The sequence below is a fragment of the Pristiophorus japonicus genome, chromosome 1, assembly GCF_044704955.1.
Source record: "Pristiophorus japonicus isolate sPriJap1 chromosome 1, sPriJap1.hap1, whole genome shotgun sequence".
Taxonomy (NCBI): domain Eukaryota; kingdom Metazoa; phylum Chordata; class Chondrichthyes; family Pristiophoridae; genus Pristiophorus; species Pristiophorus japonicus.
In genome coordinates, this window is record NC_091977.1 from 71,474,270 (window position 1) to 71,501,443 (window position 27,174).

Genomic DNA, 27,174 nt, shown 5'->3' on the forward strand with positions numbered 1-27,174 from the left:
AAGTCCTGCTACAACTTGGTGAGACCACACCTGGAGTACTGCATACAGTTTTGGTCTCCTTATTTCAGGAGAGATATACTTGTGTTGGAGGTAGTTCAGTAGGTTGATTCCTGAGTTGAAGGGGTTGTCTTATGAAGAAAAGTTGAGCAGGTTGGGCTTATACTCATTGGCGTTCAGAAGAATGAGAGATGATCTTATTGAAACATACAAGATTCTGAGGGGTCTTGACAGGGTAGTTGCAGAGAGGATGTTTCCCCTCACGGGGGAATCTAGAACTAGAGGCAATAGTTTCAGAATAAGGGGTCGCCCATTTAAAACGGAGATAAGGAATTTCTTCTCTGAGGGTTGTGAATGGAGAGCTGTGGAGGCTGGGTCATTGAATATATTTAAGGTGGAGATAGACAGATATTTAAACTAGAGGGGAGTCAAGGGTTTATAGGGAGCAGGCGGGGAAGTGGAGTTGAGGCCAGGATCAGATCAGCCGTGATCTTACTGAATAGTGGAGCAGGCTCGAGGGGCCAAATGGTATGCTCCTGCTCCTATTTCTTATGTTCTTATGAATAGAAGGATATGCTGATAGGGTTCGATGAAGAGGGATGGATGGAGGCTCCTGTGGAGCATAAACACCAGCATTGGACCAGATTGCCTGAACAGCCTGTTTCTGTGCTGGAGACTCGATGTAATTCCTTTTGGATTATGATTCCATTGATGCAGGTTGTCCTCAGATACCTTGCCCAAATGTCTACTGTTAATGTGCAAGCCTCAACAATGAATGCCAACAGACTAATTAACCACAATAGTGTCAGTGGAGAGAAGATTCTATACAAAATGCCGGCTCCCAGGCTGCCTCTGAATTTAAATGCAGGAGCAAAAAAACGAAAGACTAATGTAAGTCTGCAGAAATCTAGCATTATGTGGTGATTAAAATGAGTACACTTCACCAATACAGTACAGAAAACAGTCATTATCATGTTCTATGATGCAGTCTAGTGATTTGTTCCACTTTCCATTTTCTTCCACTTTCCCAGAATCAGCACAAGCAAAAACTCAATAATGTAACACATTTATTCAAACTGAGCTCCATACTGACAAAAAACATTATTGGCAAGCATAACTTATGGACAGACAATTATCAACTTTCTTCACCCTCACTTACACATGTCATCCGGTGCCATGATAACCATTAGAATATAAGTGTGAGTGTAGTTTAAAATAGTACCGTCTTATCTGCAAGATAAGCAAGCAAAAATAACACTTTTGGTGGCAACTGTAAAGTCACCTCCTTTATCTAAGCATCATTCTGAATAAAGTGTTAATTTACTCAGTGTCTGTCTAAATTGTCAGAAGCTTCAAAATGTTGGTGTTAAGTAAACCTAAGAGACAGTGAGAATGGAAGATAGAAATGATTAGTGTGGTTCACAATGAGATGGGTTAAATCCCCACTACTGCAGATAGGGATGACATCTGCCAGGAAGTCAAACAATTACCAGGGAATGTCAAGGGTCAGAAAACAGCTTGGCCTCAATTTTAAATGGGCTGGAGAAGGTTGTGGATTAAAATATCAGGATCGAGCAAGCTGACCCCATTCCTATCCCTTTAAATTTTAAATTGCAGAAATCAGGTGGGAGATGTGGCTCCCGCTAAAGGCAGGCGGGGTGGCTAATTAACATGCCAAGGTCGTGACCTAATGACATCACCGGCACCTGACTTAAATTTCACAGTAAATGAGGGGGAGGCCTAACCTGTGGGATTTCCAGCAGCTGATCCGAGACGGGATCTGTTGGCTCCTCAAGGTAAATGGCTCTTTTAGAACTCCTTTTGGGCCAAGAGTGCTGCCCCTCAAGGAAGTCCTCAGCCTCACGTCCCCACCCCTTGATCGCCAATGTCCCCCAGCCCTCCCGATCGCCAGCTTCCCCTCCCCAGCCCTCCCAATCGCCAGCCGTTCACCGCACCGCCCCCACCCCCCCCCCAATCCACCTGATCACCAGCCTTCCCCCAGCTCCAGCCCTCCCAATCGCCAGCCTTTCCCCGCCCCCCCCCCAAATCCACCTGATCACCAGCCCTCCCCCCGCCCTCACGATCGTCATCCTTTCCCTGCACCCCCCCCCCAATCCACCTGATCACCAGCCCTCCCCCCCTCCCCCCCTCCCCCGCCCCAGCCCTCCCAATCGCCAGCCTTTCCCCGCCCCCCCCCCAATCCACCTGATCACCAGCCCTCCCCCCGCCCCCGCCCCAGCCCTCCCAATCGCCAGCCATTCCCCGCCCCCCCCCCAATCCACCTGATCACCAGCCCTCCCCCCTCCCCCGCCCCAGCCCTCCCAATCGTCAGCCTTTCCCCGCCCCCCCCAATCCACCTGATCACCAGCCCTCCCCCCGTCCTCACGATCGTCATCCTTTCCCTGCACCCCCCCCCCCAATCCACCTGATCACCAGCCCTCCCCCCTCCCCCGCCCCAGCCCTCCCAATCGCCAGCCATTCCCCGCCCCCCCCCCAATCCACCTGATCACCAGCCCTCCCCCCTCCCCCGCCCCAGCCCTCCCAATCGTCAGCCTTTCCCCGCCCCCCCCCAATCCACCTGATCACCAGCCCTCCCCCCGCCCCCGCCCGCCCAATCACCAGCCTTTCCCCGCCCCCCCCCAATCCACCTGATCACCAGCCCTCCCCCCGCCCCCGCCCTCCCAATCCCATCCTTTCTTTCCCCTCCCTTTCACTGCCATCCATTCTTTCCCCTCTGCTTTTATTGCCATCCATTCTTTTCCCTCCCTTTCACTCCCATCCATTCTTTCCCCTCCCTTTCACTCCCATCCATTCTTTTCCCTCCCTTTCACTCCCATCCATTCTTTCCCCTCTGCTTTCATTGCCATTCATTCACTCCTTTCACTGAAATCCATCTTTGTTCCTGTAAAGTCCTGTCCCCTCAGTACAGATTCACACGAGGCATGTAGTGAAGTCAAGGTCACTCTGGACCTGCACCTTTATTTCACAGCTCTGGAATGCTGCACTTGCCTGAGACCTGTCCTTATATACCTGTCTCTTGCAAGTGCACCCCTGGTGGTAAGGTCTGCTGGTGGTTACAGGTCATATCTTAATACAGTCATGTATAGCATGTTATGATACAGTTATATATAATAAGGTAAGATACATGACAGTTCCTCTCTTAGATTCTTGCCCCTCCCGTGGAGAAGAGATAATGGATTGTTCTGGTGGGAACGGGTTTGGGAACTTCCGCTCCACTCGAGAAAAAAAAGACAAAGTTCTAAATTTCGTGCAAAAAGCCACCGCATCCATCGCAGCAGTGAAAACACAGAAAAAACGGGAGGTGCGACCCGTTTCCAAAGGAAGTGAATTTCTACCTCCAGCTCTGCAGAAATCTCCTTTATTATCATCATAGGCAGTCCCTCGAAATCGAGGATGACTTGCTTCCACTCTAAAAGTGAGTTCTCAGGTGACAGTACAATCCAATGCTAGATCCTCCTTTGTTCTATACAAAGTTTAACAGAGACTTCACTCAGTATGCTAATGCTCAACCATGCACTCCAGTTACTCACTTGATTACATCCAGGGTGCTCCAGAGGGAAAACAAGGCCCAAACAACAAGTTTGGACTGCATCTCCTCTTGACTGGTGATGACCACAAAAAGGATTACATTCCTCGCGGTCACCTGGAAACATAAATCAAATTGACTACAAATCTGTGAACTTTCCACTCATCGTGCTTGCATTTGAAGTTTACACAAATGATCTGCCAATTTGAAGTAAGGGCAATAATTTTATCCCAGGCCTTATTTTCTATTTATCACATCTATTTCTCTAGCTATACTGCACAATATGAATCATAATGACTCCGAAATTGGCTAAAATCTGGAACTGTGGAGTAAGATCAATACGAATTGTTCCTAAACTGGTAGACCAGACCAGATTATATCAAACTGATGTTCAATGTTAGTTTAAACAATGTTAAAAGTATAATTTACTTGGCATAGTTGTTTTTTTGAATTGATTTTATTGACCTGATTGCTGCAAACATTGTTCTAAACAAGCAGCTAGACAATCATATTGAGGGGTGTTGATAGAAAAGATAGGGAGAAACTGTTTTCACTGGTAACAGGGTCAGGAAGCAGAGGACACAAATTTAATTGGCAAAAGCACCAGAGGTGAGATGAGAATTTTTTTATGCAGCGAGATTTTATGATGTGGAATGCATTGCCTGAAAAGGGAAGTGGAAGCGGATTCAATAGTAACTTCCAAAAGGGAATTGGGACTTAAAAGGAAACATTTGCAGGGCTAGCGGGAAAGAGCAGGGGAGTAGCACTAATTGGATAGTTCTTTCAAAGAGCCAGCACAGGCACGATGGGCCGAATGCCCTCCTTCTGTGCTGTATGGTTCTATGATTGCATAATATGTGGCTGTTGAAGTGCTGCACAACTTATATTTTTATTTTTCAAAATGATTTACAAAGTTTCTGGAATAAATGAATCCTGCTGAAAATGCTAAGATTAAGTATTTTAGAAATTCCTTTTTCTCATGACGCCTTACCCAAGCTGCAATTATAACACATACCTCCTTTTAATAAATAAAAGTTCAAACCCATCAGAGTCCAAGAGATTGGCTGTCCCACTGTTCAGTCAATGGATTTAATAAAGAAACAGAAATCACAAATTCGCACAGGTGGAGACTGAACTTGGTTTATTTTAGGTTTTACATCCTACCTGTAAGAACCGGGGAAGGAATGGGCTTTGTTCAATGCTTGTGAGTATGTGGATCAATTCCAGAATTGATAACAATTGGCAGAAACACATCACATCTCCTATGGTATGGTAAGTGTCCACCAGGCTGTCTTAAATGAAAGCACAAGTAATAAAATGTTATTTCCTAGTTTTAACAATCAGCTGCAGTGAAAAATAAAGTCCAGAATCACTGCTCTCACACTCCTCCCAGTACTTGGTTACAGAATCACATTGGCAGAAGCCTGGCGGCAGAATGACCTTCTACCTTCTCTACCATGGATTGGCATATAAGGCAGAGGGTCCTGAGGTGTAGGCACTGAGCAAAAAGTACAAAATGGCACGTATTGTGACTTTGTGTCAGCCGCAGATATCCTTTTAAGTGGTTTGGTCACCTGCCTGTTCTGAAAGTTGAATCTCACTACCCCATACCTATTAGTACGTAGCGGGACCCAGGAATATAAGGACAAAACCCCGTGTTCTAGACAGATTCTTTGTGAACTCCTTCGATCCCTGACAGCGCACAAAAATAAATGGGGGGGGCGGGGGGGAACACGTACTAAAAAAAGTGGCATCCTCCGAACAGTATGTGTTTACATTTCCTGCGCAGATATACCTTCGCTCCTGATTTATTCAATAGATTGGTGGCAGCAGGCGAGCCTCTCACAGCCACTAAAAATCTTCTCATGGATTAAGGCCCTATGACCGATAGCCCAGTCTGAGCCACCAAAGCCAAGGGGCGGGGAGAGGCAGGCCTCCCTGTCTGATCTTCCCACTTTGGGGCAGGATAGCGGAAGAAAATTCCAGGCCTAGCAACCATTAGTTTAATGTCAACTTACTAACCAGCAATTAGGCCCTGATATTAACGGGGGGCCAGGGAGAGTTATGATCAGCCAAAGAACCCAGCAAGACCAGGGTTGTGGTGGCCCTGCCGATCTTAAGGGCAGGGCCTCATCAGAATAGCGTTGAGCAGGGTAGCTGGACAAATTGACAGCCTGACCCACAGGCGGGCGGGACGAAGAACTATCGGCAGGAGGCTGAAGCCGGGGACACTGGAGATGGTCCCCTGCATGCGGAAGGGAGCCTTTGCTTCCAGTCACAATGGATTTCTTGTGAGGCCTGGATGGAGCACTCCTGCAAGGATTGCTAAAAGAGCAGATCTTTAGCTTTGGGAGTTGGGAATTGACAGCTCCCGCCTCGGATCAGCTGCAGGGCAGCCGACAGCTCAGACCTGCCCCTCACTTCCAGTTAAAACTTAAGCTGGTGATGTCATCAGGCCGAGATTTTGGGATATTAATTAGACTACTACTTGCCTTTTGTGGGAACCTGGTCAATGGCCTGATTTCCGTATGTTAAAATTTAAAAGGGACGGGAATAGGGTTGGGTTGTGATCGAGTTGCTTGCTCCAGATACTTTAATGCTCTGTAGGCAAAAAAGTTGAGTGATGTGGTCATTTTGACAGCAACTGGTAACCCATGATCACCAGGTCCAGCAGGGAGCAGGTCTTGAACTGGAAGGCTGCAAATGTCTGTTAGCACCTGACACAACAACCTGAGCCTCTGGAAGCACTGCTGTTCCAACATGTCAAAGAAACTCAGTCACTACCTGTACACCCTGCATCGCAGGTAGTGCCTCCTGCGAACTGCACACCTCTGTGCCGGTCCCCTCTCTGCTGCTACCCTCTCTGTTGTCCAGCTGCAGTTCTGCTGCTGCTGCTGGTCATATTATGCCTCATTTGAGGTCCAGTCTAAAGCAACCAAGCACCACCCAACCTGATCTGTTCGTAATATACTAGCATGGATAGAGGATTGGCTAACTAATGGAAAACAGTTTGGCAAAACAGTGACCAATGGGGTGCCACAGGGATCGGTGCTGGGTCCTCAACCATTTACAATCTATATTAATGACTTGGATGAAGGGACCGAGTGTAATGTAGCCAAGTTTGCTGATGATACAGAGATGGGTGGGAAAGCAAATTGTGAGGAGGACACACAAAATCTGCAAAGGGATATAGACAGTCTAAGTGAATGGGCAAAAAAATTGGCAGATAGAGTATAACGTGGGAAAATGTGAGGTTATCCATTTTGGCAGAAAAAATTGAAAAACAAATTGTAATGTAAATGGAGAAAAATTGCAAAGTGCTGCAGTACAGAGGGACCTGGGGGTCCTTGTGCATAAAACACAAAATGTTAGTATGCAGGTACAGCAAGTAATCAGGAAGGGAAATGGAATGATAGCCTTTATTGCAAGGGAATAGAGTATAAGAACAGATAAGTTCTGCTACAACTGTACAGGGTATTGGTGAGGCCACATCTGGAGTACTTCGTACAGTTTTGGTCTCTGTATTTAAGGAAGGATATACTTGCATTGAAGGCTATTCAGAGAAGGTTCACTAGGTTGATTCTGGAGATGAGGGAGTTGACTTATGAAGATAGGTTGAGTAGGTTGGGCCTATACACATTGGAATTCAGAAGAATGAGAGGTGATCTTACAATGTGAGGGCTCGACAAGTGGATGCAGAGAGGATATTTCCACATGGGAGAAACTAAAACTAGGGGACATAGTCTTAGAATAAGGGGCCGTCCATTTAAAACTGAGATGAGGAGGAATTTCTTCTCGGAGGGTTGTAAATCTGTGGAATTCTCTGCCCCAGAGAGTTGTGGAGGCTGGGTCATTGAATATATTTAAGGCGGTGATGGACAGATTTTTGAGCAATGAGGGAATAAAGGGTTATGGTGAGCGGGCAGGGAAGTGGAGCTGAGTCCATGATCAGATCAGCCATGATCTTATTAAATGGCGGAGCAGGCTCGAGGGGCCAGGTGGCCTACTCCTGATCCTATTTCTTATGTTCTTAAATGTGTGGAAAGTATACACTCAGCAAAAATACTGTGAATGAATCCTTTCTCACCAGTAGGAAAGAATGCAGCTGTGAGTACTGAGAATTCACCAAAAATTGTATAGAATATACAGCACAGAAACAGGCCATTCAGCCGGCATTTATGCTCCACTCGAGCCTCCTCCCATCCTTCCTCATCTAACTATCAGCATAACCCTCTACTTATTGCAGTATTTCCATGAGTTTTAATCAGCCCCTTAATTGCCGCATTTGTCTGGCCTTACTTTCAATGGCAAGTTTCAGGAAACCCATGAATGCGACATTAAAGTTAAAAGTGTGTTGAAATATTGCGCCAAATAAGCGATTACCACATGTTAGAAATACTCAGCAAATCAGGCAGCATCTGTGGAGAAAGAAACAGAGTTAACATTTCAGATCGATGACCTTTCCTCAGAGCGGTCCTGAGGAAAGGTCATCGACCTGAAACGCTAACGCTGTTTCTCTCTCCACAGGCTGCTGCCTGTTCTGCTGACTATTTCTAGCATTTTCTGTTTTTATCTCAGATTTCCAGCATCTGTAGTGTCCCTGACGACTACGTGTGCAGGAAGTGTATCCGCCTCCAGCTCCTGACGAACCGCGTTGCGGAACTGGAGCTGAAGGTGGATTCACTCTGGAGCATGCATGACGCTGAGAAAGATGTGAATAGCACATTTAGTGAGTTGGTCTGACCGCAGGTAAAGGGTCCACAGCCAGATAGGGAATGGAAGACCAACAGGAAGAGCAGTGCAAGGAAGGTAATGCAGGGGTCCCCTGCAATCATCCCCCTGCAAAACAGATACACTGCTTTGGGTACTGTTGAGGGGGATGACTCATCAGGGGAGGGCAGCAGCAGCCAGGTTCATGGCACTGTGGATGGCTCTGCTGCACAGGAGGGCAGAAAAAAAGAGTGGGAGAGCAATAGTGATAGGGGATTCGATTGTAAGGGGAATGGATAGGCGTTTCTGTGGCCGCAACCGAGACTCCAGGATGGTATGTTGTCTCCCTGGTGCAAGGGTCAAGGATGTCTTGGAGCGGGTGCAGGACATTCTGAAAAGGGAAGGTGAACAGCCAGTTGTCGTGGTGCATATAGGTACCAACGATATAGGTAAAAAAACGGGATGAGGTCCTACGAGACGAACTCGGAAGCTAAAAGAATTAAATTAAAAAGTAGGTCCTGAAAAGCAGTGATCTCAGGATTGCTATCAGTGCCACATGCTAGTCAGAGTAGGAATCGCAGGATAGCTCAGATGCATATGTGGCTTGAGCAGTGGTGCAGAAGGGAGGGATTCAAATTCCTGGGACATTGGAACCGGTTCTGAGGGAGGTGGGACCAGTACAAACCGGACGGTCTGCATCTGGGCAGGACCGGAACCAATGTTCTAGCGGGAGTTTTTGCTAGTGCTGTTTGGGAGGAGTTAAACTAATATGGCAGGGGGATGGGAACCTATGCAGGGAGACAGAGGGGAATAAAATGGAGACAGAGGCAAAAGATGGAAAATAGTAAAATTGGAGGGCAGAGAAACCCAAGACAAAAAACAAAAAGGGCCACATTACACCAGAATTCTAAAGGGTCAAAGTATGTTAAAAAGACAAGCCTGAAGGCTCTGTGCCTCAATGCGAGGAGTATTCGGAATAAGGTGGACAAATTAACTGCACAGATAGCAGTTAACGGGTATGATGTGATTGGCATCACGGAGACATGGCTCCAGGGTGACCAAGGCTGGGAACTCAACACCCAGGGGTATTCAGCATTTAGGAAGGATAGACAGAAAGGAAAAGGAGGCGGGGTTAAAGAGGAAATTAATGCAATTATAAGGAAGGACATTAGCTTGGATGATGTGGAATCGGTATGGGTGGAGCTACGGAATACCAAAGGGCAGAAAACGCAAGTGGGAGTTGTGCACAGGCCACCAAATAGTAGTAGTGAGGTTGGGGACAGCATCAAACAAGAAATAAGAAATGTGTGCAATAAAGGTACAGCAGTAATCATGGGTGACTTTAATCTACATATTGATTGGGCTAACCTAACTGGGAGCAATACGGTGGAGGAGGATTTCCTGGCGTGTATAAGGGATGGTTTTCTAGACTAATATGTCGAGGAACCAACCAGAGAGCTGGCCATCCTAGACTGGATGATGTGTAATGAGAAGGGACTAATTAGCAATCTTGTTGTGCGAGGCCCTTTGGGGAAGAGTGACCATAATATGGTAGAATTCTTCATTAAGATGGAGAGTGACAGTTAATTCAGAGACTAGGGTGCTGATCTTAAAGAAAGATAACTTCAATGGTATGAGACGTAAATTGGCTAGGATAGACTGGCGAATGATACTTAAAGGGTTGATGGCGGATAGGCAATGGTAAATCTTTAAAGATCATATGGACGAACTTCAACAATTGTACATCCCTGTCTGGAGTAAAAATTAAATGGGGAAGGTGGCTCAAGCGTGGCTAACAAGGAAAAATAAGGATAGTGTTAAATCCAAGGAAGAGGCATACAAATTAGCCAGAAAAAGTAGTAAACTGGAGGACTGGGAGAAATTTAGAATACAGCAGAGGAGGACAAAGGGTTTAATTGAAAGGGGGAAAATAGAGTACAAGAGGAAGCTTGCCGGAAACATAAAAAATGACTGCAAAAGCTTCTATAGATATGTGAAGAGAAAAAAATTAGTAAAGACAAACGTTGGTCCCTTGCAATTGGATTCGGGTGAATTTATAATGGGGAACAAAGAAATGGCAGACCAATTGAACAAGTACTTTGGTTCTGTCTTCACAAAGGAAGACACAAATAACCTTCCCGATGTACTAGGGGTTCGAAGGTCTAGTGAGAAGGAGGAGCTGAAGGATATCCTTATTAGGCGGGAAATTGTGTTAGGGAAATTAATGGGATTGAAGGCAGATAAATCCCCAGGGCCTGGTAGTCTACATCCCAGAGTGGCCCTAGAAATAGTGGATGCATTGGTGATAATTTTCCAACAGTCTATCGACTCTGGATCAGTTCCTATGGACTGGAGGGTTATGCAACCCCACTTTTTAAAAAAAGGAGGGAGAGAAAACGGATAATTATGGACCAATTAGCCTGACATCAGTAGTGGGGAAAATGTTGGAATCAATCATTAAGAATGAAATAGCAGCACATGTGGAAAGCAGTGATCGGTCCAAGTCAGCATGGATTTATGAAAGGGAAATCATTTTTGACAAATCTTCTGGAATGTTTTGAGGAGGTAACTATTAGAGTGAACAGGGGAGAACCAGTGGATGTGGTGTATTTGGACTTTCAAAAGGCTTTTGACAAGGTCCCACACAAGAGATTGGTGTGCAAAATCAAAGCACATGGTATTGGGGGTAATGTACTGACATGGATGGAGAACTGGTTGGCAGACAGGAAGCAGAGAGTCGGGATTAACGGGTCCTTTTCAGAATGGCAGGCAGTGACTAGTGGAGTGCCGCAGGGCTCAGTGCTGGGACCCCAGCTCTTTACAATATATATTAATGATTTGGATGATGGAATTGAGTGTAATATCTCCAAGTTTGCAGATGACACTAAACTGGGTGGTGGTGTGAACTGTGAGGAGGACGCTAAGAGGCTGCAGGGTGATTTGGACAGGTTAGACGAGTGGGCAAATACATGGCAGATGCAGTATAATGTGGATAAATGTGAGGTTATCCACTTTGGGGGCAAAAACACGAAGGCAGAATATTATCTGAATGGCGGCAGATTAGGAAAAGGGGACGTGCATTGAAACCTGGGTGTCATGATTCATCAGTCATTGAAGGTTGGCATGCAGGTACAGCAGGCGGTGAAGAAGGCAAATGGTATGTTGGCCTTCATAGCAAGGGGATTTGAGTATAGGAGCAGGGAAGTCTTACTGCAGTTGTACAGGCCCTTGGTGAGGCACTACGTGGAATATTGTGTTCAGTTTTGGTCTCCTAATCTGAGGAAGGACATTCTTGCTATTGAGGGAGTGCAGCGGAGGTTCACCAGACTGATTCCTGGGATGGCAGGACTGACATATGAGGAGAGACTGGATCGACTGGGCCAGTATTCACTGGAGTTTAGAAGGATGAGAGGGGATCTCATAGAAACCTATAAAATTCTGACGAGACTGGACAGGTTAGATGCAGGAAGAATGTTCCCGATGTTGGGGAAGTCCAGAACCAGGGGACACAGTCTTAGGATAAGGGGTAAGCCATTTAGGACTGAGATGAGGAGGAACTTCTTCACTCAGAGAGTTGTTAACCTGTGGAATTCCCTACCGCAGAGAGTTGTTGATGCCAGTTCATTGGATATATTCAAGAGGGAGTTAGATATGGCCCTTACGGCTAAAGGGATCAAGGGCTATGGAGAGAAAGCAGGAAAGGGGTACTGAAGCAATGATCAGCCATGATCTTATTGAATGGTGGTGCAGGCTCGAAGGGCTGAATGGCCTACTCCTGCATCTATTTTCTATGTTTCTATGTTTGCTTTTGGATTACCATATGTTAATAGGCAACCTGCCTCTCCCAAGGGCAACAGCCTAACATGTCCGGCAGGTTGGAGCCGACTTCCCGACATGCTCGCATTTTTGCCGACTTTAACCCCCACCTGCACCCACGTGCTCCTCCATGTTAAAATCCCCCCCTTTGCTATCTCCAATTTTATATTTCCATGCCATTGCCTGGGGCCGAAATTACCCTCCTCCTTAAGCTCCATTACCACCTCTTTTGGAGCGGATAGGCCTTATCGACCGGGTGCAGACGGATGTGCCAACACGTCCTAAATTGCCCTCGGGCTGGGAGTGGCGGGAACGGGTTTCCGCACCGCCCATGCTGCCGTCTGTCTGGCAACGCACCGACCCCCTGCCAACCGACTGCGACCCCCTTTCTGACCCCCGTGAGAAATTGCCCCATGGGAGCGGTCAGTGCCCTGCGGGAAGCTGTGTGTGGCTGAACGACATGTCCATCCTTAAAGAGGAGGGCGCGCTGCCGCCATCTCCATTTTAATTTAATTGTCGGCTAACTCCGAGGTTGCTCGACAATGGTGGCCATGGGTTCGGCAGCCTGGCATCCCCTCTTGGGTACCGGGCCGCTGGCCCAGCCGAAACCCTCCCTAGTGGCCCAGTGGGCTTACTAAACCGCATGCAGAGCTCGCAGCAGCCCTCCTTTTTAACTGAAGGGGAGGGACGTTGTGACATCATCAGTGGTGCTGATGACTTGTAGCAACAGCCGACCCGTTCTGCAAGAGCACTTCTGCCTCTCAGCACTGCCTCGACCGGTAATGCACAACAAAGCTGAATATCGGCGCAAACATAGATTGGGGCGAATGAAGAAACTACATGATCGGTAAGTGCGCTTACCTTTTGGTCGGGGGGCAATTTCGGCCCCCCTGTGTTTGAAGAATTTATGAGAAAGCATCTGAATGTCTGCATTCTATATCAGGTCTCTGCAGAGAGCAAACTCAGCTAGCTCCAGAAAACGGACATCACCAATATTCAATGTGAGAGAACGCTGCTGGGTATATAGAAACATAGAAACATAGAAAATATGTGCAGGAGTAGGCCATTCGGCCCTTCTAGCCTGCACCGCCATTCAATGAGTTCATGGCTGAACATTCAACTTCAGTACCCCATTCCTGCTTTCTCGCCATACCCCTTGATCCCCCTAGTAGTAAGGACCTCATCTAACTCATTTTTGAATATATTTAATGAATTGGCCTCAACAACTTTCTGTGGTAGAGAATTCCACAGGTTAACCACTCTCTGGGTGAAGAAGTTCCTCCACATCTCGGTCCTAAATGGCTTACCCCTTATCCTTAGACTGTGACCTCTGGTTCTGGACTTCCCCAACATTGGGAACATTCTTCCTGCATCTAACCTGTCTAAACCCGTCAGAATTTTAAATGTTTCTATGAGGTCCCCTCTCATTCTTCTGAACTCCAGTGAATACAAGCCCAGTTGATCCAGTCTTTCTTGATAGGTCAGTCCCGCCATCCCGGGAATCAGTCTGGTGAACCTTCGCTGCACTCCCTCAATAGCAAGAATGTCCTTCCTCAGGTTAGGAGACCAAAACTGTACACAATACTCCAGGTGTGGCCTCACCAATGCCCTGTACAACTGTAGCAACACCTCCCTGCCCCTGTACTCAAATCCCCTTGCTATGAAGGCCAACATGCCATTTGCTTTCTTAACCGCCTGCTGCACCTGCATGCCAACCTTCAATGACTGATGTACCATGACACCCAGGTCTCTTTGCACCTCCCCTTTTCCTAATCTGTCACCATTCAGATAATAGTCTGTCTCTCTGTTTTTACCACCAAAGTGGATAACCTCACATTTATCCACATTATACTTCATTTGCCATGCATTTGCCCACTCACCTGACCTATCCAAGTCGCTCTGCAGCCTCACAGCATCCTCCTTGCAGCTCACACTGCCACCCAACTTAGTGTCATCCGCAAATTTGGAGATACTACATTTAATCCCCTCATCTAAATGATTAATGTACAGTGTAAACAGCTGGGGCCCCAGCACAGAACCTTGCGGTACCCCACTAGTCACTGCCTGCCATTCTGAAAAGTACCCATTTACTCCTACTCTTTGCTTCCTGTCTGACAACCAGTTCTCAATCCATGTCAGCACACTACCCCCAATCCCATGTGCTCTAACTTTGCACATCAATCTCTTGTGTGGGACCTTGTCGAACGCCTTCTGAAAGTCCAAATATACCACATCAACTGGTTCTCCCTTGTCCACTCTACTGGAAACATCCTCAAAAAATTCCAGAAGATTTGTCAAGCATGATTTCCCTTTCACAAATCCATGCTGACTTGGACCTATCATGTTACCTCTTTCCAAATGCACTGCTATGACATCCTTAATAATTGATTCCATCATTTTACCCATTACCGATGTCAGGCTGACCGGTCTATAATTCCCTGTTTTCTCTCTCCCTCCTTTTTTAAAAAGTGGGGTTACATTGGCTACCCTCCACTCTATAGGAACTGATCCAGAGTCAGTGGAATGTTGGAAAATGACTGTCAATGCATCCACTATTTCCAAGGCCACCTCCTTAAGTACTCTGGGATGCAGTCCATCAGGCCCTGGGGATTTATCGGCCTTCAATCCCATCAATTTCCCCAACACAATTTCCCGGCTAATAAGGATTTCCCTCAGTTCCTCCTACTTACTAGACCCCCCGACCCCTTTTATAACCGGAAGGTTGTTTGTGTCCTCCTTCGTGAATACCAAACCAAAGTACTTGTTCAATTGGTCCGCCATTTCTTTGTTCCCCGTTATGACTTCCCCTGATTCTGACTGCAGGAGACCTACGTTTGTCTTTACTAACCTTTTTCTCTTTACATATCTTTAGAAAGTTTTGCAATCCGTCTTAATGTTCCCTGCAAGCTTCTTCTCATACTCCATTTTCCCTGCCCTAATCAAACCCTTTGTCCTCCTCTGCTGAGTTCTAAATTTCTCTCAGGCCCCAGGTTCGCTGCTATTTCTGGCCAATTTGTATGCCACTTCCTTGGCTTTAATACTATCCCTGATTTCCCTTGATAGCCACGGTTGAGCCACCTTCCCTTTTTTATTTTTATGCCAAACAGGAATGTACAATTGTTGTAGTTCATCCATGCGGTCTCTAAATGTCTGCCATTGCCCATCCACAGTCAACCCCTTAAGTATCATTCGCCAATCCATCCCAGCCAATTCACGCCTCATACCTTCAAAGTTAGCCTTCTTTAAGTTCTGGACCATGGTCTCTGAATTAACTGTTTCATTCTCCATCCTAATGCAGAATTCCACCATATTATGGTCACTCTTCCCCAAGGGGCCTCGCACAACGAGATTGCTAATTAATCCTCTCTCATTACATAACACCCAGTCTAAGATGGCCTCCCCCCTAGTTGGCTCCTCGACATATTGGTCTAAAAAACCATCCCTTATGCACTCCAGGAAATCCTCCTCCACCGTATTGCTTCCAGTTTGGTTAGCCCAATCTATGTGCATATTAAAGTCACCCATTATAACTGCTGCACCTTTATTGCATGCACCCCTAATTTCCTGTTTGATGCCCTCCCGAACATCACTACTACTGTTTGGAGGTCTGTACACAACTCCCACTAACGTTTTTTGCCCTTTGGTGTTCTGTAGCTCTACCCATATAGATTCCACATCATCCAAGCTAATGTCCTTCCTAACTATTGCCTTAATCTCCTCCTTAACCAGCAATGCTACCCCACCTCCTTTTCCTTTTATTCTATCCTTCCTGAATGTTGAATACCCCTGGATGTTGAGTTCCCAGCCCTGATCATCCTGGAGCCACGTCTCCATAATCCCAATCACATCATATTTGTTAACATCTATTTGCACAGTTAATTCATCCACCTTATTGCGGATACTCCTTGCATTAAGACACAAAGCCTTTAGGCTTGTTTTTTTAACACCCTCTGTCCTTTTAGAATTTTGCTGTACAATGGTCCTTTTTGTTCTTTGCCTTGGGTTTCTCTGCCCTCTACTTTTCCTCATCTCCTTTCTGTCTTTTGCTTTTGCCTCCTTTTTGTTTCCCTCTATCTCCCTGCATTGGTTCCCATCCCCCTGCCATATTAGTTTAACTCCTCCCCAACAGCACTAGCAAACACTCCCCCGAGGACATTGATTCCAATTCTGCCCAGGTGCAGACCGTCCGGATTGTACTGGTCCCACCTCCCCCAGAACCGGTTCCAATGCCCCAGGAATTTGAATCCCTCCCTGCTGCACCAATGCTCAAGCCACGTATTCATCTGAGCTATCCTGCGATTCCTACTCTGACTAGCACGTGGCACTGGTAGCAATCCCGAGATTACTACTTTTGAGGTCCTACTTTTTAATTTAGCTCCTAGCTCCTTAAATTCATTTCGTAGGACCTCATCCCTTTTTTTACCTATGTCGTTGGTACCAACGTGCACCACGACAACTGGCTGTTCTCCCTCCCTTTTTAGAATGTCCTGCACCCGCTCCGAGACATCCTTGACCCTTGCACCAGGGAGGCAACATACCATCCTGGAGTCTCGGTTGCGGCCGCAGAAACGCCTATCTATTCCCCTTACAATTGAATCCCCTATCACTATCGCTCCCCCACTCTTTTTCCTGCCCTCCTGTGCAACAGAGCCAGCCACGGTGCCATGAACTTGGCTGCTGCTGCCCTCTCCTGATGAGTCATCCCCCTCAACAGTACTCAAAGCAGTGTATCTGTTTTGCAGTGGGATGACCACAGGGGACCCCTGCACTACCTTCCTTGCACTACTCTTCCTGCTGGTCTTCCATTCCCTCGCTGGCTGTGGACCCTTCTCCTGCGGTAAGACCAACTCGCTCCACGTGCTACTCACGTCATTCTCAGCATCGTGGATGCTCCAGAGTGAATCCACCCTCAGCTCCAACTCCGCAACGCGGACCGTCAGGAGCCGGAGGTGGATACACTTCCCGCACATGTAGTCGTCAGGGACACTGGTGTTGTCCCCGAGTTCCCACATGGTACAGGAGGAGCATATCACGTGACCGAGCTGTCCTGCCATGACTTAACCCTTAGATACACTTAAATTGGCAACAACAATGTTAAAAGTTACTGACTAATAAAGAAATAGAAAAACTACTCACCAATCAGCAGCCAATCACTTACCATATCAGCAAAATAGTCCTTACCTTTGCCAAATGTTAAGAATCTGGCTGTTATGTTTGAAGATATCCATGAGTATCCACAGAACTGTGTCAGATTATAGATGAAAAGATACAAAATCTTTATCTCATATCTGAGAGAAAGTAAACAAAACCAACTTTAGGACGCTTTTAAAATGAGCATTGGATTCATTTACCAAAATGTAGTACTTGAGAATAGAGCAGTGGAGTTTAGGTGATGCTTCTTCATGCTAGCAGACAATAATGGAACCATAATAATATCCGCAGTGAGTTAAACGGCTCTTTAACAGTAATAGAAAATGCCTAGAAACATTGATGAGGAGGGTTTTTTTTGTTGTCTTTTTCAATTATTATTTACATATTTTGTTTATCACTTTTAGGTCTCACGGTTGACTCTACCACCATGCTTCAGTTAAAAGGACGGAATTGTTTTAGCTATTTACTTATAATTGGCATAAATGCCATATTATAACCAGATGTCAGGAGGTGAATTCCTACAGTCATACTGGTCCTGGCAGTTTTCTAATACCTTCAATTTGAAGCGCTGACCTAAAGATTCCGCCAAGAACTGGCTGTACTTGTCCAACTAGAAGAGAGGTCAAATTATATTTTGAGATTGTAATTTGAACTCCTGGACATATGTTTGAGACTCCATCAATGGTTCTTCCTTCAACTTCACATTATTTTCCTGTATTTATAAGTATCCTAGAAACTAGTGATACTCAATTGTAGGCCACACTTGCAATAAATCCACATAGAAATTGTGTCGCCACTTTAATTTGTCTGTTGTTTCAATGGAGAAACTAAGAGAAATGACAATAAAAAATAACACCCAATGGAATAAATAGTGTACTGAAGATTTGAATGAACATTGGAAGCATATCAATTTATATCACCCAATGTTTTGCATGTTTTTCAAACAATATAAATAATTAAAGATTTAACAAAGGTTTTGTGAAACTGATTTCCTGTCAAGTAAAGGAATTCCATTCCACTAAATCGCAAGCATTAAATCCGTAATGGCTTTATGATGATTCTCAATTGATGATTTGTATTTTGCAGTAAATCGTGCTTTGATAGCAGAGGAACTTATTTTTCTACCATTCTAGTTTATATGGATGTCAAGGGGAACCGGGTCTGATGACTCTCTGTATGTCTAGAATCTGATATTAGAAAATAGTTCTGATTTCTTACTGCTGCAAGATTCGTTTGAGTTTTCCTGATTTTGTCACACAAGTTCCTGCCCATCTGCTATAGGTCTCTCCTGTTGAAGCTTGTAAGGACAGTAATTCAAAGACTGCCTTATATCCAGGTGAGTTCAAAGCTGCAAGTTGATTGCTTACAGCTATGTACCTGTAGCAGCACGAATACATTTCACAATAGTTTAACAGCAAGAAAAAAATGAAAACTTGTGCCTTTCTCAAAGAGTTGCCATGACACCGATAATTCATTTTCAATGTCGTAATTCAGTTAGTACATACATACGTCACTTAGAGGAGTCACATACTCCACACTATTTGATGAAACCTGCACTGCACCCTGAATGATACACGCTTTATCGTGACATGCATACATTGCATGTGGAAACCCTACCATGAAAATTGATCAGGCCTCTTGCCAGTGACACCAGGCGAGCGGTGGGTCGCACTACCCCACCTCATGTCTGCCCAAACTGAAGAGTGGCGACGGAGCATTTTTATCCACCTGGCCTGCTACTTTCAGGGATCTGTAGACAAGCACTCCAAGGTCCCTTTGTTCATCTACAGTATTAAGTGGCCAACCGCTTAATGTGTATACCCTTTCCTTATTAGCCCTCCCAACGTGCATTGCTTCACACTTCTCTGAATTAAATTCCATTTGCCACAGCTCTGCCCACCTGACCAGTAGATTGATATCCTCCTGCAGCCCATGACTTTCCTCTTCATTATCAACCACACAACCAATGTTATTGTTGTCTGCAAACTTCTTAATCATACTCGCTATATTCAAATCTAAATCGTTGATATATACCACAAAAAGCAAGCGAACCAGTACTGAGCCCTGCGGAACCCCACTGGAAACATCCTTCCAGTCACAAAAACATCCATCAATCATTACCCTTTGCTTCCTACCTCCAAGACAATTTTGGATCCAACTTGCCACTTTGCCCTGGATCCCATGGGGTTTAAACCTTCATGACCAGTCTACCATGTGGGACCTTATCAAAAGCCTTGCTACATCGTACACACTACCCTCATCGACCCTCTTGTTACCTCCTCAAAAAATTCAATCAGATTAGTCAAACACGATCTTCTCTTAACAAATCCGTGCTGTCTTTCCCTAATTAATCCTTGCCTTTCCAAATGCAGATTTATCCTGTCTTTCAGGATTTTTTCCAATAATTTTCCCACCACTGAGGTTAGGCTGACAGGTCTGTAATTACTCAGCCTATCCCTTTCGCCCTTCTTAAACAAGGGTACTACATTAGCAGTCCTCCAATCCTCCAGCACCATGCCCAGACCCAAAGAGGATTGGAAAATGATGGTCAAGGCCTCTGCCATTTCCTCTTTTACTTCGGGCAACAGCCTGGGATGCATTTCATCCGGGCCTGGGGACTTATCTACTTTTAAAGCTGCTAAACCCCTTAATACTTCCTCTCTCACTATATTTATTTCATCCAGAATATCACACTCCTCCTCGATAGCAGTATCTGCATTACTCCTTTCCTTAGTGAAAATGGATGCAAAGTATTCGTTAAGAACCCTACCAACATCTTCTGCCTCCACACAAAGATTACCCTCATGGTCTCTAATAGGCCCTACCCTTTCTTTACTTACCCTCTTACTCTTAATATATTTATAAAACATCTTAGGGTTTTCCTTAATTCTACTGGCCAAGAATTTCTCGTGCTCTCTTTTAACATTCCTAATATCCTTTTTAATTTTGCCTCTTAACTTTCTATATTCCTCTAAAGATTCTAAAGTATTTAGCTGTTGGTATATGACATAAGCATCCTTCTTTTTCTTAATCCTCCCTAGACATCTAGGGGGCTCTAGAATTATTTTTCCCAGCCTTTTTCTTTAAGGGCACATGTTTGGCCTGAGTCTTCCGGATCTCCTCCTTGAATGCCTCCCATTGTTCCGACACTGAGTTTCCCACAAGTAGTTGTTTCCAGTCCACTATGTCCAAATCACTCCATAACTTAGCAAAATTAGCTTTTCCCCAATTCGGAACTTTTATTCCAGGCCTATTCTTGTCCTTATCCATAACCAACTTGAATCTGACTGAATTATGGTCACTGGCACCCAAGTGCTCTCCCACTAATACCCCTTCAACCTGCCCAACTTCATTCCCCAAAACCAAGACTCACCCCCTCTCGTGTTGGGCTTGCTACATACTGACTAAAAAAGTTCTCTTGAATGCATTTCTATACCCTTCACACTAAATTTGTCCAATCAATATTTGGATAGTTAAAATCCCCTACTATTACTACCCTATGGTTTTTGGACTTTGCAGCAATTTGCCTACATATTTGCTCCTCTCTCTCCCTCCCACTGTTTGGGGGTCTATAATACATGCCCAGTAGTTTGATCGCCCCTTTTTTATTTTCAATTCGACCCATATGGCCTCAGTTGATGATCCCTCTAACATATCATCCCTCCCTTACCGCTGTAATAGTTTCTTAGCAACCCTACCGCACCCCCCCACCCCCACCCTTTTTTACCCTCTTCTGTATGTTGTCTAAAAATCCTGTAGCCAGGAATATTGATCTGCTAAACCTGCCCCTCTTTCAGCCATGTTTCTGTAATGGCTATAATGTCATACTCCCAAGTGTCTACCTGTGCTGTTTAGCTCATCCGCCTTATTAGCTATACTCCATGCATTGAAGTATATACCATTCAGCACAGGAAGACCTCCTTGCTTACTACATACAAAGCCCTGTTTCCTCTGTCTTACAGATTCGCTTTCTAGATTCTTGCTATCCAATTTCTACTTTACTTCCTTCCCTTTTGAATACGTTCTCAGGTTCTCATCCCCCTGTCAAGCTAGTTTAAACTCTCCCCAACAGCACTAGCAAAACTCCCCGCGAGGATATTGGTCCCAGCGCTGTTAAGGTGCAACACGTCCGATTTGTACAGGTCCCATCTCCCCCAGAAGCAATCCCACTGCCTCAGGAATTTAAAGCCTTCCCTCCTACACCATCTTTCCAGCCACGTGTTCATCCTCTCTATCCTTCTATTCTTATACTCATTAGCACGTGGCACTGGTAGTAACCCGGAGATTACTACCTTTGAAATCCTACCCTTTACTTTTCTTCCTAGCTCCTAATTTTCAAATTTTATGTTACGTCTCTTAATGTTGCAATGATCTTTTACTTTATTAAGTAATTAAAATAACAATCCATGTACATTTATTACCTCTGTGAAATGGTACCTTCAAATAAGTTTTTTTCACAAAGCATTCCAGCGAACTGGTACAAATAATGTCGGAAAATACAAACACTGCAGTGTAACTGGGGAATCATGTCCAAAATCTGACAACTCATTGAACTCAAGCAAGTAACATGGATAGTTTCTCACCATTATGGAAACATAGAAACATAGAATAAGGTGCAAGAGTAGGCCATTCGGCCCTTCGAGCCTGCACCACCATTCAATATGATCATGGCTGATCATTCACCTCAGTACCCCTTTCCTGCTTTCTCTCCATACCTCTTGATCCCTTTAGCTGTAAGGGCCACATCTAACTCCCTTTTGAATATATCTAACAAACTGGCCTCAATAACTTTCTGTGGTAGAGAATTCCACAGGTTCACAATTCTCTGAGTGAAGAAGTTTCTCCTCATCTCGGTCCTAAATGGCTTCCCCCTTATCCTTAGACTGTGACCCCTGGTTCTGGACTTCCCCAACAATGGGCCCAAGTTTCCGCCCCCTGTAAAAATGGCGCACCTCCATGAGATGCAGTAACTTTCTAGAATAAAAAGGGTGCTGAAAAGTTATTTGTAATTCTCTGAGCTCGTCAGGACGTCTTCGGCCTCGGCGTAGCGCATCACAAGGGATGGGGGGCGGAGCCAGGTCCTGGCGCTGAAAACAGTGCCGGGACCTCTGCACATGCGCACTAGAGTGTGTGCGCCTGTGCAGTGGCTCCCCGAATCTCTGCGACGCTGCGTGGGAGGGGCCCGAAGCACGCCGCCCCCAGCGCCCGGGCATTGAAGATGTGCTGAGTTATCGGGACTCGGGCATCCTAGAAATACCCACACCCAGCATTTTAACACTATCTAGAAATAACATCAGCTCAGAATTTTCAATTTATGGAGAGCCTATATTCAAGTACATACATTTGAACTGCGTGCTAGTATTTCATTATCGCTGGGATGATCCGATTAACTGGGAGCCCAGAAAGCAACGTCTGCCTGAGATGTCTGGGAGGGAAATCGCTGGTTTCATTGACAGACCGACTGACAAATCACCCGATGGGAAGTAAGTTGAAGGGAGAGCCCACTCAATTGCTGTGGTCGGGAGTTACACAAGCCCATGTTCGGAGTCAGTCTGTGCTCCGTTCAGAAGATGGGCGCTCAGGCCACGGACGACTCTGAGCTGGACTCGGAATCCATGTCTTTGAACATTCTCTGACAATCATAGATTTTGGCAAAGTAAGGAAATTACACTTCAAGACCGCATCCGCGGGGAGTGTGCCTAGACTAGAGGAGAAACGCCCTGCTTTTATTCCAGACTGGTTGGAATTCTAAAAGTGGAATCTTGCAATCTGGAAGCACCAAATTAATAAACACCTAAATTAATAAGCGTCTAGTTCCAAAATACGCCAATTCGTGCTCCAGTCAGCAAGGTATGACTTCTCATTTTTATTACTTGATTTAATGTTCATTTATTGTTATTTAAAAATTATGCTGGTTTCTATGCATCTTTATGGTTAAAAGTGAAGTGTTTAATGCTTTGTAAAATCCCCTAACTTCCATCTAACTTCCCTTCCCGCCCCACCCCCCCATCTCTTGTTCCCTAGCGCCTAATTTATAAAGTATAGGCAAGATTTTCTGAGCGTACAAAAATCTACACTTACTCCATTCTAAGTTAGTTTGGAGTAAGTTTTTGCTGCCTAAACTTGCAAAACAGGCCTAAGTAGCTGGACATGCCCCCTTTTGGAAAAAAAAACTTTTCTAAAATGAAACTATTCTAACTCACTAGAATTGGAGCAAACTAAATGCTGAGAATTGCAATTTCTAAGATACTAAACTAGTTGCCCCAAAACAATAGGAGCAACTCGAGCCGAAACTTGAGCCCATTCTTCCTGCATCTAACCTGTCCAATCCCGTCAAAATTTTCTATGTTTCTATGAAATCACCTCTCATTCTTCTAAATTCCAGTGAATATAAGCCTAGTCGATCCAGTTTTTCTTCATTTATCAGTCCTGCCATCCCGGGAATCAGTCTGGTGAACCTTTGCTGCATTTCCTCAGATTAGGAGACCAAAACTGTACACAATATTCCAGGTGTGTCCTCACCAAGGCCCTGTACAACTGCAGTAAGACCTCCCAGCTCCTATACTCAAATCCTCTCGCTCTGAAGGCCAACATGCCATTTGCCTTCTTCACCACCTGCTGTACCTGCATGCCAACTTTCAATGACTGATGTACCATGGCACCCAGGTCTTGTTGCACCTCCCCTTTTCCTAATCTATCACCATTCAGATAATAATCTGCCTTCCCGTTTTTGCCACTAAAGCGGAAAACCTCACACTTATCAATATTATACTGCATCTGCCATGCATTTGCCCACTCACCTAACCTGTCCAAGTCACCCTGCAGCCTCTTAGCATCCTCCTCACAGCTCACACCGCTACCCAGCTAAGTGTCATCTGCAAACTTGGAGATATTACATTCAATTCCTTTGTCTAAATCATTGATGTATATTGTAATAGCTGGGGGCCCAGCACTGAACCCTGTGGTACCCCACTAGTCACTGCCTGCCATTCTGAAAAGGACCCCTTTATTCCTATTCTTTGCTTCCTGTCTGCCAACCAGTTATCTATCCACGTCAATACATTACCCCCAATACCATGTATGATCACACTAGCTGCAGTATGATTGCCGCTGCATTGAAGTTTAACCCTAGGCCTTTCTAATCTTAATTTTCTTCAAGTTTTAGCTTTAGCAAAAATCCAACTTTCAGTGTTTGGGTATTTAATTCACATTTGGTCAAAGGTGAACTGAGTTTCAGAGCTCCACTTTTCCTAAGCAGAAGACCAGCAGTATTGCACCATGCTATGGGAGTGCACTGCTCCAATGCTGTTTGGAATCACTGGTGGGTGTCGAATGGCTCCTGACACTGAGTGAATGACTATTGAAACCAACTCATTCACAACATTTAAAGCAAAATTAGATAAACACATGAAGATGAAAAGTATTAAAAGATACAGGGAATGAGCAGAGAAATGAGACGAGATTAGGGAACTCCGAGATGGAACTAATAACAGCGTAGGCACAGGCACAGTGGGCCGAATGGCCTTATTCCGTGATATAATTTCTATGTCAAATAAGTACCTGCAAGCTATTACTGGTTAATGAATTCATCCACACAAGAGCTTAACCCAGCATCTGCCCCTCGACAAAGCTGCTGTGCCATTTACGCATAAATAACTGCGTGTCCTCAGCATCGCCGTTATTTTGATAGGAAAGTCTGGGCCAATATCTCTTTAGTACACAAAAAGCTGCATCTGTTAAAATCAAGCTTGGAGTCTTCATGGTTAATCACCCTTGTCATCTCTAGTAATTTCACGTAGTAAACAGCTCCTTCCCATCTGAATGTAGAAACATACAAATTTACAGCGCAGAAGGAGGCCATTTCGACCCATCGTGTCCGCGCCAGCCGACAAAGAGCCGCAAGGCCCTTGGTCAGCAGCCCTAAAGGTTACATACAAACCCATGAACAATAACGGAAAGGCAAAGAGCACCCAGCCCAACCAGTCCGCCCCACATCACTGCAACACCCCTTATACTAAAAACATCTACACTCCATCCCAACTGGAGCCATGTGATCTCCTGGGAGAGGCAAAAACCAGATAAAAACCCAGGGCAATTTAGGGAGAAAAAATCTGGGAAAATTCTTCTCCGACCCATCCAGGCGATCGAAACTAATCCAGGAAATCACCCTGGCCGCATTCTATTCCCTGCAATACTTAACATTATATCGGCACCGTCCAACAAAAGGTCATCTAGTCTAATCCCAATTACCAGCTCTAGGTCCATAACCCTGCAGGTTACTGCACCTTAAGTGCTCATTCAACCATCTATCCTTAACCTTTGAACCCCTTACCTAATGAAACCAAAATGTTCTAAATTTCTAGTGTTGTGGATGGCTTACATATCTGTTCCAGTACTCTACAGGGCTACATGTCAAAGCAAGAAAGTTTACGCCTTCCAACAGCTTGGCCTGGTGAAAGAGAACGTCCCTTTTAGATTTAAAGGACCGTAGAAATTGCAGGACGCAGGAAACCTGCCGGTAACAGCGCCAGCCGAGGCTAACCACCGCCCGCCGAGAGAGCGCAGGCAACACCGGTGCTGCCTGCTAATTCACATCAGCGGGGCGGAGAATTTGTGGTGTAACGCATTCTTTCCAGCACTTAGCTCAGCAGGAGGCCGAAGTTTGCTTCTGTCTCCCGCTTGCAGTGAAGACGAACGGGGAAGAAAGGAGCGAACCTGTAGGCCATTGACTGAACAGTTGCCGTACTTGTTACAACAATATTACCTGCTACCCAATTATGAACGATGTTTGTTGATTTTTTAATAGTTCATAAAATGAATGCATCTGCATTCTCTGTAACACTAATCTTTCCCCAACTACTCTTGAAAATGTTTAAATGTGTAGTCATCGTGCCAGCTTTTAGTGGGACTTGCATACTCGACACAAACATAATTATTTGATAACTAATTGGTTATGCAATTTTGACTAAATTAATTATAATTCCTTAAAATCTAAAGCAGTTGAGTCCAGATTTGCTAGGGGGTAACGTTCTAGTGATGCTATCATAAAGATATGAGAGATCTTATCGGAGATGATATTCAATCATTGCAATGAAATTCAATGGAAAATCATAGAAATTTACAGCACAGAAGGAGTCCATTTCAGCCCCTCCTGTCCGCGCCGGCCAACAAAGAGCTATCCAGCCTAATCCCACTTTCCAGCTCTTGGTCTGTAGCCCTGTAGGTTACGGCACTTCAAGTGCACATCCAAGTACTTTTTAAATGTGGTGAGGGTTTCTGCCTCTAACACCCTTTCAGGCAGTGAGTTCTGGACCCCCAACACCCTCTGGGTGAAGAAATTTCCCCTCAAATCACCTCTAAACCTTCTACCAATTACTTTAAATCTATGCCCCCTGCTTTTTGCACCTTCTGCGAAGGGAAATAAATCTTTTCTATCCACTTTATCGAGGCACCTCATAATTTTATACACCTCAATAAGGTCTCCCCTCAGTCTCCTCTGTTCCAAGGAAAACAACCCCAGCCTATCCAATCTTTCTTCATAGCTATGATTCTCTACTCCCGGCAACATCCTCGTAAATTTCCTCTGTACCCTCTCTAGTGCAATCACATCTTTCCTGTAATGTGGTGACCAGAACAGCACACAGTACTCAAGCTGTGGCCTAACTAGGGTTTTATACAGTTCAAGCATAACCTCCCTGCTCTTGTATTCTATGCCTCAGTTAATAAAGGCAAGCATTCCGTATGCCTTCTCAACCACCTTATCTACCTGGCCTGCTACCTTCTATCTGTGGACCTGCACTCCAAGGTCCTTTTGTTCCTCGACACTTCTCAGTGTCCTACCATTTAATGTGTATTCCCTTTCCTTGTTAGCCCTCCCCAAATGCATTACCTCACACTTACCCGGATTGAATTCCATTTGCCACTGTTCTGCCCACCTGACCAGTTCATTGGTA

At 45.2% G+C, this 27,174-nt stretch overlaps 1 protein-coding gene across 1 annotated transcript in view; it reads right to left on the reverse strand.

Annotated features, from left to right (window-relative positions):
* hacd4 (3-hydroxyacyl-CoA dehydratase 4) overlaps nucleotides 1-27,174 on the reverse strand; it is a 56,028-nt gene that overhangs the window by 17,647 nt on the left and 11,207 nt on the right. The window contains exons 2-4 of the mRNA XM_070881062.1: nucleotides 17,252-17,358; nucleotides 4,709-4,836; nucleotides 3,549-3,661 (exon numbers count right to left, since the gene is read on the reverse strand). Of these exons, the coding sequence (XP_070737163.1) occupies nucleotides 3,549-3,661; nucleotides 4,709-4,836; nucleotides 17,252-17,358 (348 nt within the window). The remainder of the gene's footprint in view (nucleotides 1-3,548; nucleotides 3,662-4,708; nucleotides 4,837-17,251; nucleotides 17,359-27,174) is intronic.